This window comes from Tachypleus tridentatus, chromosome 5, assembly GCF_004210375.1.
Source record: "Tachypleus tridentatus isolate NWPU-2018 chromosome 5, ASM421037v1, whole genome shotgun sequence".
In the NCBI taxonomy this organism is placed as follows: domain Eukaryota; kingdom Metazoa; phylum Arthropoda; class Merostomata; order Xiphosura; family Limulidae; genus Tachypleus; species Tachypleus tridentatus.
In genome coordinates, this window is record NC_134829.1 from 35,754,711 (window position 1) to 35,768,607 (window position 13,897).

A 13,897-nucleotide genomic window follows, 5' to 3' on the forward strand; every position below is an offset into this window, starting at 1 on the left:
GAGATTATAATGAATTGTAGCACTCATTTCTTTTCCAAATAAATGAACAAACTCTTGTAAATTGAAATAAAAGTTGAAAATTTCACCTGTTGTAACTAAGAATCTAATGTGGTTGAGTGTAGCACAGGGTGATTGATAACAGTTTTGTATTTTAATAACTGGTGTGCAAAATGGTTTCATACTTTAGACTTGTAATGAAATGGTTGTGAGTTCGAAGCTGGCTTGAATTGTGCTGTTGTGTCATTGAACAAAATACTCCACCCTAATTGTTTCTGTTTATCCAGCTGTCTGATGAGTATCGATTATTAGTGAGAAGTTAACCTGTGATTTTCTGGCACCTTGTCACCATTCTTATTGACTTGTGCCCATTAAACTGGAGTTCTGCATCAAATCCTAGGTACCACCTGGGAATAGACAGAGATTGACTCTTGACTATGACCTGTTGTAACTTTAGTGAAATGTAATGAAGTGTCGCACAGAGTGATGGAAAACATCATTGTTATTAATCTGAATATAATAACAACTACCATTTACATAAGAATTGAAACAAAAATATTATCAACTGGCAATTTTTTTTATTTAGCAACACTGTTAAGATAATTCAAAATTATCTTTTAGTATAAACATTCCTTAATAAACAAGGTTGTTTCATATTTAATTGCACATAATTTTTAAAAAAAGTAAGAGAAGGAATCTTAAAGAGTCCTATCATTTCTGTGAATTTGTAGTTTTATAGTTTGTAACGAACTTATACAAAACAGCTACTTGAACAGGATATTAAATCGAAGTCACAGGTCACTACAGTTATGATCAGTGTATGGAGGTCTAACTGTATGTTGTCACACAAATATAATTTCTCGCATTTAAAGTTATGGATAATGTAATAATTGTATTTCTGAAGTATCAGTTTACTTTTCCTTTGATGTGATTTAGATACTTTTCATAAGAACTGATTTTTCCAGTTAGTCTTTTAGAGAGTTAATGACTGTCAAATATTGCTCAATTTTATATTGTTGTATAAAATTCATTTGTAAGAGAAAAACATTTTTGTGATGCAAAGTTTATACTTTACTTGTTTTTAACTTCAGTTTATAACACACTTTTTATTGTTTAACAATGAAGAATCATCAGCAATTCCCATTTTAAGGTAATATGAAAGTTTATCTTCACTGTTGTATTTAGTATTTTAAAATTAATACTGTGATGAAAAGAAATTAAATTTATGCAGAATCAAAAACCTTTTATTTTGTTAGCATATGGGTTGCCTTTAGGAATTACTACTGCAACTTTTGTTGGATTATCACATTAAAATACTCTGTGAAAAATGATATTTTGTGTACCATAACTGATTTAACATCTCTCAACAATTTCAGCTCCCACAGGTTCTGGGAGACAGCAACGAGATGTGGTACCTAATAGCAATTTAAACATTCCCAGTACCGCTGGTTTTAGTGTGTCCAATAATGCTCCAAGCACCAATACAAAGGTCTCACAACCAAGCAACAATAATAACCCTATGAAACTTAGCCTGCAGCCTGCTTCTAATTCTTTCAAACCTGAATGGCAAAGTCCTTCACCAGGAGTTATTTAAGAAGGTTAATCTTATTACAGTATCAGTGACTAAAATGAAACACAGGGCATGTTTGAATTCCTAGAATTTCTTTAAGTCCAGTACTGAATGAGACACAGGTTCTGTGTGAAAACCATGTGTAATGACTATAAAAATTATTTTATTAGTCCAGTAAATCTGAGACTGCACTGTGCTATATGGAAGTAATGTATGAATACAAAGCAATACAGCACGAAAATATTCACATGCATTTTTTTGTGTCAATACTTAGTGGAGGTATTGCTTGTTTTTCAAAGATGTGCATTCTCAGTCAGCTAAATTTTAGTGTAAATGTATGAAATTTAAGAAAAATAAAAATTTAAAAGTTAAATATGGAAAAATGAAATATATCTGAAAATAAATCTATAACTGTTGTCAGCCTTAAAACTTTAGGCTCAAACTGATGTTTATATATACATTAATTAGTAAGGTGTTTTTATGACTTTCAGTTATTTTATACCTGTTGTGCCAGTGCTATTTATAATATTTTATGCACATTAATAATGTTATTGTTGCTGTTTTAGTGTAGTATTTTGTATGGGTACCCTTGTACCATGTTTTTAAAGTTGACAATGAGTCAAGTTTTTCCTTTCCAAGACTATACTTCAAAATATGCAAATAGCACTCCTATATTCCTCGTGGATCTGCTCAAGAGAGCTATGTAACTCGCCTTGAGCTAACTCCCACTTAATTTCACATGTGACAATAGCTCTTAAATGTTTTTCATTTTTGCTAAATTTTCCCAGATTAGCAAGCATATGTGAACTTTATTTTTCATTTTAAACTAGCTTTAGTTGCAAAAGCACTGAATTTTTCATGACTTCTCAAGTGATGATAACATCTATTTTAGCCTGTGAAAGTGATGAAGTTACTGTGGTTTCTGGAGACTTGTTAACTGTTTACACAATTACAGCCATTGCCAGCTTGTTGTGAGACTCCTCGTGCTATTAGGCCTTCAGCCACCATCTCTTCCCCTCAGCCCACCCAGTGTGGGTTCCGACGACAGCACTCTACCTTGGACCACCTGATTTGACTTGAAACTTCAATCAGAGAAGTCTTTCTCAAACGACATCTTGTATCAATATTCTTTGACATTGAGAAGGCTTATCACACAACATGGAGGTATGGCATTTTGCGAGACCTCCATATATATGGGTTACGTGGCCATTTGCCCATTTTTATTAAAACATTTTTTCAATGGACAGGAGATTCCAAGTTCAAGTGGGTTCAACACTTTCCCGTTCTTTTCTACAGGAACGTGGAGTCCCTCAGGGCTGTGTTTTGAGTGTCACACTTTTCACTATAAAGATTAATGCCATCACTGAACAACTCCCTCTTACTGTTGCAAAAGGAGCTCGATGTCGACGACTTTCATATCTCATGTCAGTCGTCAAACGTGAGATATATTAAGCGGAAGCTACAAACTGCCCTCAATCGTGTATTGAAGTGGACCATGGCAAATGGCTTTAATTTCTCTTTCTCTAAAACTGTTTGCATGCACTTTTGCCACCAATGGGGTATTTACCCTGATCCTGAACTCTGTATCAGTGAAGTTGCACTGCCTGTGGTCCCTGAGACCAAGTTCTTGGGGCTTATCTTTGACCATAAGCTGACCTTTATACTACACATTAAACAGCTACGGGTCAAATGCACAAGAGCACTAAACATCCTCTGTGTCCTCTCTACCACCACTTGGGGAGCAGATTGATGTTCTATGCTAAAGATATATCGTGCTCTTATTTGATCGAAACTCAACTATGGATCACTGGCCTATGGCTCTGCCAGACCCTTGGCCTTAAAGATGCTGGATCCCATTCATCATCTTGCTGCTGCTTGAACTACCTGTTAGTCATTCTGGCGAGTTATTATTAAAATTTTGCTACACTTCTTTTAACATTTTTATTACTTCACTTTTTGAAAATGGCCATAATGACACATAACTCGGAACCAGGACTGGAAAGGCCAACTTCGGGTGACTGATGGTGGTTCTTGTACTTACCTGTTAGTCTTCCTGGTGGGTTATGATAATTACCATTATGTTACTGAAAGTCCTTTACAACTTCTCTTACTGTAATTTCTCTCTTAACATTGTAGACTAGATGTCAACATTGGTTTTATGCTATTTATGTTTTTAAACTCTGTTTTGTTTTACCTTCATTTCCTTTTATGAATTTTACTACAACTTACTTTACTTTTACCATTTTACCAGATGTTTGGTGCAGATGCTGCTTTGTGCCATAAAACACTAAATCAACTAACCAGCCAACCAACTCCTCCTCTCAGTTTCAAAATGACCAGGAGGAAGACAAATTTGATCTACCATTCCCTCCACTTGATTTTGCTTTGGGTACAGCCTTATCAATCAATGATAATCCTCCACCTTTCACTTTGTTTCAGGATATATCTCAAGTATGTTCCTTTTTATCTTTTTCCTTGTGTGTTATAATTCTTTTCATACTTTACTCCACAAAGCTAATATTCAGGACTATTTATTATTTCCTTCCTTGTCTGATATTAAGGTTCGTGTTGATTCTTTTTTTGGATAAGTTTGCACCCTTGCCTCATCATCTTATCTTTTTGATTCTTGTATTCTGTCTTACAGCTTTTCTTCCTTCTTTATTTTTAGATTTCCAATCTTTGGGATCACCTTTTTCCTGCTTGGAGAAAATACTCCTTGTTTCATTTTCTAGTGCCAAGTTTTCACAGCTTTGTCTTTGTCTCACTACCATTATATATCACCTTTTCCTTTTTACCCTTTGTCAGAGGTGCTTCATCATGCTCTGTCTGTCTTTAGTTGACTCCTTTGCTGTTGGGGCTTGATGGGGTGGGATATATTCCTTATTAATGTATGCCTACATATTTTTATGTTCATGATTTAGTCCAGCTCTCTTTCTTTGCTCAGACATTTTTGGTAATGTTCCTGATTTACTGGAGACCTGGGCTGAAGCAACTTATCTTCCCTGGTTTCTTGTCTTTTCCAACCTCAAAGTGGATCATGAGGCTGGGCACTTCTCCAGTCATTTCACTGCAAGTTTTCTTCCAGTGGAGCATGAGAGATCCTTGTCGCTTAACAGTTCCTCGCCACTTTTTTTGGGTGGTAAATCTTGAAGAATTCCTCTCTTGTTGGGCTTAGTATAGTACAGTTCATGTGCCCTCCTCCTGCAGCTAGTCTGTCCAGTAAAGTCAAGATAAGTATCCCTCATACTGTTTGTTCACATCCTAACTACATTACACTTATTGACTTGCTGACTGCTTGTGCAGGTGCTCAGTTGGCCATTTTTATATTCTACCCATTCCTGTGTCACTTAAGGCTATTTTGCTTATTCCCCCCTTCACATTCCTGGCAACGAGTGTACTCTGTTTAATACAAGACATAGTTGATATCCCACAGCTGCAACCTTATGGAACCACTTCCATTAGATGTCTTACTCCATGGGTTTCCCATTTGGGCACTTTTTTAGGGAGCTCATCCACATTTAACAGATTCTAGCTGTTCTGTGTGTAGAAGTGAGGTGTTGTCTCAGAAGTTAATGCTTCCCTAATTTTAAAATGTATTTCCAATTGATATTCACCTCTCCCCTTCTGGTATACCTTTTTTTTTTCTTGCCTTATCTAAGAATGAAATTACCTCAAATACAAATGCTTATGTGAAGTTACTGTATGTGGAGGGTGTATCACCATCCTATTTATGAAGGGATACTGTCACATCATATCATTATCATTCACCACTGCCTGTTACATTAAACACACGAATTTAAGTGGAAGTTAGCTCAAGACTAGTAGCATCCAAGTCTCTTGATCAGTAGCATGAGGAATACAGGTATCTATCAGAAGTATATTTTATATTAGGAAAACATTAACTTTCACTTTTCTCTTTTAAATATTCACATGATATCAACAAATAACTGTTGTTTTAGTATCTTAGAAAGACCCTTACTTGTTTAAACTTTGTTATTTGGTTGAATACAGATTTAAATGTTAAATAAGTAAAAATTTTATTGTTTTTAAGGTTGCCTTCACTTACAGTATAGGTATGAAGATGCTAGTATTTAAAGATAATTTATGGTTATGTCATATGAAACTTTACTGTTTGTGTTATTAGTTGATAAGTACTATATATTTATAAATTATATTATTTGTTTCCTCATTGTTTTTAATTAAAAAACAAACATATACACACTAGTTTGAAAGGTAACAGAAACGACAAACGTCAGTTAGGTTTTCGTTTCTTAAGTCTATTTGTTATTATTACTTTACCTTCATAACTAAAGCTATTTATAGTGTATTAGAAGTCTCACCACAAGAACTGCTCAACTTTTCTTTAACTTCTTGTTTTGAAACAGTAACTCACACTCTTCAACAAACGGTACTTTCATCTGACTGCAATGCTTGCTTATTTTTCCTCCCGTAGTTTGGTGGTAACCATAAAGGTTTATAATGCTAACATTTTGCAGTGGGCATAGCACAGATAGTTCATAATACAAGTTGGTGTTTAACAACAAACAAAAGCCTGCATTTTCTTTCTTTATTTGGTCTTTGTACATATAAGTATATTACAGTTAGACATCATCTTGCAGTACACAATGCTTAGCTCTTAAAATTGAAAGATTAGTACAACTTGTGTTGTTACTCTTCAAGTTCTTACAGCTGAACAATATTACTAGCATTTAGTAGCTTGCTTACTTTATATGTACTGGAAAAAAGATGTGTATAATTTTTCTAGATTTTGAAAACTATCAAGTTAAGTAATACACTAGGGCTCAGCTATAATGTGATCTACAGGGTCTATATTGTGAGAACATCTTATAACAAGGTCTTTCTGAAAGCCCCAGACCACCAATATCTGGAATAATGTAGAACTACAAATAAAAAGATAAATCATCTGATATAAACAGACTTCTGGTAACAATATGAAAACAATCTATTTCAATAAATTAAATTGTATTTCTTTTGGTAATAACAATGAATAATGGTATGTAATCACACTATTTAAATCCTCAGACAGTCATCTCTGAGTTGTAGAGATTACAGAAAAATATTTTGAAAAGTACACAATTGACAGAATTGTAGTCTATTTATTGAATGGATAAACACATGTTGAAGAAATAGGTAATTTGTAACTGTTTACATAAATTCCTTGTTTCTGCCTTTGCTACATACAAATTGTTCCAAAGCTGTGTCACATTTGCAACAGTTGATATTTTGTTGGTTTCCAATCATCTTAATGGTTTTTCTAGGTGGTGAATGACTATATGGGATTATGGTAGTGGCTCAGTCTTATCCTCTTCAGCTTGATGGTCGTCTTGAGGGTTTGGATCTGTTACACTGGCCAATATCTCATCATCTGTCATCCTTACCATCCACCATTCTTTGATCAGTTCTCTTCTGTAGCTATGTTTGAAGGTCCATATGATACTTTGGTGAAGGGGTTGAGTTTTCAGAATTGTGTTTTTCAACAGATAGATAGACACCTTTGATTTTTCATCCGTTTTGCCAAGTTCTCTGGGGATGGATGTGCAGGGCAGTTGCCAAGTAGCAAGATGATCTTCTTTAGTAGTTTGCTCTGTCTAAGATGTTTTCTAACATTTAATATGAATTTGTGATGAAAGAAGTTTTCAAAAAATTGAATAAATTATCCAGCGTTTGATGCTATTTGAGTATTAGCATATTAGTGATTTTAATTTCAGACAATGGAAGCAGCATGATTCAGTAAATTTTCCATTGATGATTGAAGTCAGCTTGTTTTTACCAATTTTCTTGCAGTATAACAAGAATGTCAACCTTGTTATTATCTGTTTAAATTTAGATATTTTGTTTTTCATTTCTTGTTACTAATGTCTTCTCCAGTAACATTTTATAGTACAGAAACACCTCATCAGGTTGTAGGTTCTTTCTTCAGTGTGTCCTCTTCTTTCAGTAATCTTCTTTGATTCAGTGGGAAATGATGTTACAGCTAGATCATCTGCAGACCGTCATTTTTGTCATAGAGTAGCCATAAAATGCCATCCCAATTCTTGAATCTTGCTAGCCATCATGTGCTGGCTTCAACCTACTGAGAGATGCTGATATTTTCCTTTATCTGTTGGCAAATCTTAGTCTGAACTATAATAATAGGACTAGATACAGGTACACCTTCACCTCTCTGCTGGATGAACCACATATATATGACTGTCAAGAGTTGCATTTTCAGCATTTTTGGAGATTTTGCTTACTTGGCCACCTTCATCCATTTCAGTTGACACCTTTCTCAACTTCTCTTCATCTTTAAGTCACCTTAAAAAGTGTGGATTCAGCAATTCACGTTATTTCTGGAAAGGATACTTAAGCAACACTTTCCTTGCTTTTGCTGATGATTTTCAACTTCTTAGCAATGGTATAATATTTTCTCTTTCATGCTTCAGTGGTATGATTGTTGTATGTGTATCAGTACAAATACAGGTGGCCCTATCCTAAATTTGGCCTGTATTTATACAGAGAAAAATGGTGTTCATTTATAGTGGACTGTTATAGCAAGGCCAAGTGTACTTACAAAAAATAAAGTGTAACAAATTAGAAAAAAATAAATCTTTCCAGTTGAGTTTGAACACAGTTTCTCATTCCTTATATGTCAAAGCATTTTGTTCTAACTACTAATATTCCTAGCCACAGTATTCATCTGTTTTAATCATTGGAACTACATGTTTATCCTTTTCACCAAAGTACATAAGCATTTTACAGATTTAAGGGTTTATAAATTTGGTTGATAAAAAGAAAATTTTGTCGTTAAATAATCATCATCTTTATAGTTATTTGTACACTTGTTTTCTTCATCCATTTCTTGTATGATGAAAATTCTTTCGTAGTTAACAACTGAGGATTTCTTTAAACCAGTTCTAAAGCTTTCATGGATTGTGAAGCAGTAGCCATTTTAGTAGTTTTAAATTTTGTATATACGTGTTTGTATATATATGTATGTATAAATTAAATAAATAGCTTCAATATATATATATACAGTTAATTATATTAATTGTTAATAGGCAATTAAAATCAGCACTATAATACAATATAAAATAAGCATTACAGATATTGGTGAAGATTTAATTGTCAGTCCTAGGTGTCACTTTTAATGTCATGGCAGATGATGCCAGTTGTAATAGTTTTCAAATGTGTTGAGGATATCCCACCTCTCGGACAAAAATCCAAACGCTGATATTAAACTAGCCAGCAAACATGGAAAATTAATTAAGGGAATGGAGTTGAGTTCTTACACTCCTTATGGTTTAGTTTGTTTGGAATTAAGCACAAAGCTACACAAGAGGCTATCTGTGCTTTGCTCACCACGGGTATTGAAACTAGGTTTTTTGCAGTGCGAGTCCACACTCCTTATGGTTTTCGATTAAAACATTACAGTTTTGCATGTGGCCTACCATACATGTTCTTATAAGTTTTCATATATGGTTTATGTTTTATGGGTCTGTGGGACCAATATGATACATGACTATTATATATATTGGTAAGGAAAAATGAATAAGGAGGTTGTTATTCAATATTATTTTATTTTTACTCATGAATATTTACAAAGCATTAGATTTTGAAATACAAACGATATTATTTTATCAAATTAAAGCACCCTGCATTTTTGTTTTACATGTGTGTTTTGAGTTCAAATTCAATTATAAAAATGAATTCAAAAAAATATTTCTCATACGTAACAAATGAAAAGCTTGTTTATTCATTTCTAATGACACTCTTCAAAGCTTTCATGACAAAAGAATGGACTTCTATCACAGTTAGTTAGCTGTGTGTACTTATTTGTGATGTGCAGGTTTATCACCCATGATATTCTTTCAGTTCTCTATACCAGTTTGAACAGAATTGCATCAGTTGGCATATCTCCCAGCATAAGATTTAATTTGAGGCAACCACATATAGTAAAAATGTCTCAGGGGTTTATCTGGAAGATGCATGCCTGTACATCTTGGTTCTGACCTTTCATATTTACACCATTATCATAGCCTTGTCTTCTACAATCAGTAATATTAAGGCTGATTCCATTCAGTGCAGCTATGAAAGATTTTGGTAGTCATTGTTTGCTTGCTCCCTGGACAGAATGAAAGTCAATAAAATTCACCATAACCTTCATTTCTTCAGAAATTACATCAACAGAGCACAAGAGAGAGAATATTTGCTATTGGTGACTCAAATAAAGGGTACAATCAAGAATGATCACAAAGTATTTTACTGTCTTTACTTTCTTCTGGATTTTTTTCTTTATCTGCAATGCTAACTCTGAGATTAACTAATTCTAAATATGAGGTCCAAAATAGTGGTCATAGTTTTCTTCATTTTTCATGCATCAATCATGCTCTTGCATTGGATAATCAAATTTATCAATTATCTATATTTATCTGAAATAATCCCACAAAATTACCATTGTTAGGTTCAGAAAGCCTTGCATTTATTCTACAAAAAACATGTATTTCTTTTACAGAGGGCATTAACAACAGCCAGATGAATTCATGGCTGTGGTAAAACAAGAGGTTCACACCCATCAATTGACCTATCTTCTTCATTGTGGAAATACCATCAGTGTTGGTAACAATGCCAACTGCCTTAGTAACTGGCATGCTACCATTAACTCCAGTCATGCCAAGTCTATACATGTTTTGCCTACAGCATGAATGTTAAGGCACACAAATCTTCTGTTTCATTTATAGGATCATTCATCAATGATGAGGAGAATCTCTCACTTGCATCTCTCTTTTGATTGCATTTAAGCTTCATATCTTCTTGAAGCTGTTCTATAAACAAAATGACCTTTGCTTTGATGTATTTTCCTGTTTCAGACATCTTCAATATTTGGGCTTTCCACCCATTCTTTATTTCTATGCTATTAGTCAGGGTGGCAAAGGGAATGTAATCTACTGTAGTCAAGTTGGCAGGCACTAATTTCTGCAGAAGTTTGGCTGGCTTATTGAAAGTAGGACAGCACTGGAGTTTGGGTGTCACCAAATGTGGAAAGAGAAAGTGCAGAAATGGTGATGAGGACAGTCTTCATATTGTGCTTGTACTCAAGATGATATATGAATGTTGACAGTTCACCAAAGTTGTATCCCTTTGGTGAGTAAGGAAGTATTTACAGACCTCTAAGCATTTTCCTCAGTATAGAACTCTTTCAAAATCCACTTTTTATATTGTTTTTCTTTCTAAAAAAAAAAGTAAAACATGCAATACAAATATTACTCTAAGTTTCCAAAATTCAGTTGCACCTTTCAGAGTGTACAGCTGGTCCAAACCTAATATTTGAGAAGCTTGCATGTATAATTATCTGTTCCATTTATCTCTGAGGTAAGGGCCTAGCATGGCCTAGCACGTTAAGGTGTGCTCTTTGTAATCTGAGGGACGCGGGTTTGCGCCCAAGTCGTGCCAAATATGCTCGCCCTCCCAGCCGTGGGGGCGTTATAATGTTACGGTTAATCCCACTATTCGTTGGTAAAAGAGTAACCCAAGAGTTGGCGGTGGGTGGTGATGACTAGCTGCCTTCCCTCTAGTCTTACACTGCTAAATTAGGGACGGCTAGCACAGATAGTCCTCGAGTAGCTTTGTGCGAAATTCCAAAAACCAACCTCTGAGGTAAATGTGTAATATTTGATTGTAAAAAATTAGGTTAAATATGGTGATGCTCATGTAGTAAAGTAAACCTCATAAGAAATGGAATGAATATTTCCTTGTAGTGTAGTGAAAAATATCTAAAGGGTACTGAGAGATTTGAAAAAACAAAGATATTGTATTAAACAAGGAAGCTTGTCCAGGTCTAGAAATAATAAAAGTACTGAACAAATGTTTTGTAACTCTGAATAGCTTAAGTCTAGGTGGCATTATAGGAATGTAAGTAATTATGTGAGTATACAAATTCCAACAATACCTTTACTGTGACTCCTGAAGATGGTTATAGAATACCAAAACATGTGTAGCATATTTTTTAGGACATAATAACTATTTATTGTGCAATGATTTTAAACATTACATTCCTTTTAATTGTAAATATAAGAGACTCTCTTTCTGACTCTTTAAATGTTATATTAAAAACATCATGAAACTTAAAATCTGTTGTGTGTTAGTTTTAAACTTCATTTTTTTTTGTTTTTTTTTATTAGAGCCATTAGAACTTTATAATTGCAATTTCAGTCTAGAAAAGTTAATTTATTGGTTTTAAAACTGACCTAAAATGAATATGTTAAGAAAAATTTATTTTTGCTGAAATGTATCTTTCCACTTATTGAGATTCTGTGGTGAATAACCAAAACATTTGGAAACACAACTGGAAAGTTTTTAATTATATGACTTATAACCTCAAAATTAAACACAGCATTTTATTTTTAGTGAATAAAACATCCATATAAGAACTGTGACATTATAAAACTTAACATGATATGTTTATTGCAGGCAAACATTATTCCATCAGTATGCTTTCTTGACTGAAATATGTTATAGTTAGTTCAATATGTGGCCATAAAAAAGAATTGAAGAAAATATGGTTTGAATTGGACAGAGAAAGGTTTTGCATATCTTACAAAATTAAATATTTTGTGATAGACATGAAAGATTAAACAATTTTAGCAGATAATCTGCATTAGTATAAAAATATTTTTATGTGCAATTTATGCTTGTTCCTTGATAAAATATAGTAAAGGTAATATGGTGTAGCTTGTATCTTTTATAATATATCGTAATACTAATTGTGTTTATATATATATATATATTTATTGTTGAGCATTTAGTAAAAAGTAATTAAATACATCTATATTTAAGATTTTCTTGAATTAGAAGATAATTATGGTCCTTTAGATAAATGTTGTGACTGCCAACACCCAAAAAGCACAAAAGAGTTGTATGGTCACATACATAAAGTAGCAGTTTTATAATACAGGAAAAAAAAAGCTGTTATTAAAATATAGTGTGAATTTTAGCTACATATTCTGAAATTTTTCTCTGTACAAAACGTTTAAAAATATATATATATATGCATGTTTTAATATAAATCTGTGTTTTTTCATTCTTTTAGTCTTGTAAGTTTGGTGTTAGATTAGGCAATATTATACCTATTATGCCATGCATTTAAAGGCTAATGTTTTTGTTTGTTCAGAACACTGGCTGAAAATAAATAACTATGCACTTAGAGAGTCTGGGGGTGTCACTCCCAGTGGGGTTTAGGAGCTGAACCCCTATACAAAAGGTACCAGGAATGAAGTCTCCCCCCCCCCAGACATTCCATGATCAGAGAATTTTGTTTCCTAACCTCTTGCACTTTTTGCTGTCATCTAAATTGTAGTTAGAAAATGTTTCCTTGGGTAAAAACAAAACCACATATCTGTAATGTGCTTAAGGGGTGCATAATGCCTGTCTTTGCATTAGAAGAACTTCTGTAAAATAAATGTTGAAGAAATTTATCTAATTTGTTAAGTGATCCATTTGTCACACCCAAACAGAACGTTTTAAGAACTATAAACTATTTACAATGATATACAACTTTCAAGAGAGTTTGTTGGAAAGATATCTTCAAGAAAGTTAATGTTGTTTAGGGATATAAAAAATAAACAAGGAATCGATGCTTCCATTTCACACTTGGTAGTAACAAGCTTCAAGGGTACAGTTTGCAACCCTAAGCATGTCAATGTGTGGAAAGTTAAGAAGTATCTTTATGATGAAAGGGAATACACAGTTGCCAACATATCACTATTAAATACAAAATGGAGTGTTACTGCACACAATGAGCTGTATATTCTATAAATTATTGTATTAAACATGTTTTGATTACCACAGAATGATTACTTGATGAATAAAGTCACAGGCTTAAAGTTATAAGATTTCATTTTTTAAAGAAATTAAATGCTTCTGTAATATATGTTTGTAAAATTGTGTAACCATTATAATAAAAATAAAAAAGGAGAAATTGGTTCTTGAGCCAGATTAGGTATTTCAGTATAATTTTTGAAACAAAAGTTCAAATATTTAGACTCATGTATTTGAATACATAAAAAAGATAATTGCTGTATGTAAGTTAGTAACGAAATAATAATAATGAAAGCTATTCAAGCTTTATACATTCTCTTGTTACAGAAATGGTTTACATTCATTGTAATTAAGCTTAAGTGGTGAAGTGTAAGTTAAGTTTTTATGTTTCACTCTTAGTAACTAAATAGATTCACAAATTGTAGTCTTAAATGTTTTGACTCATTAAACATATTAACTATCAAAAAAGTGGGTCCCTGTTGTGTTTTCTTTCAGAACACACTGATTTCCCTTAGA

General features: G+C 33.2%; 1 protein-coding gene across 6 annotated transcripts in view; it reads left to right on the forward strand.

The window, feature by feature from the left end:
• LOC143250932 (uncharacterized) overlaps positions 1–13,849 on the forward strand; it is a 68,221-nt gene extending 54,372 nt beyond the window's left edge. For all 6 annotated transcript variants that reach the window (XM_076502137.1, XM_076502140.1, XM_076502138.1 and 3 more), the window contains one exon: positions 1,374–13,849. In XM_076502137.1, coding sequence (XP_076358252.1) covers positions 1,374–1,591 — 218 coding nt within the window. In that variant the 3' untranslated portion in view covers positions 1,592–13,849. The remainder of the gene's footprint in view (positions 1–1,373) is intronic.
• The last annotated feature ends 48 nt before the right edge of the window (positions 13,850–13,897 follow it).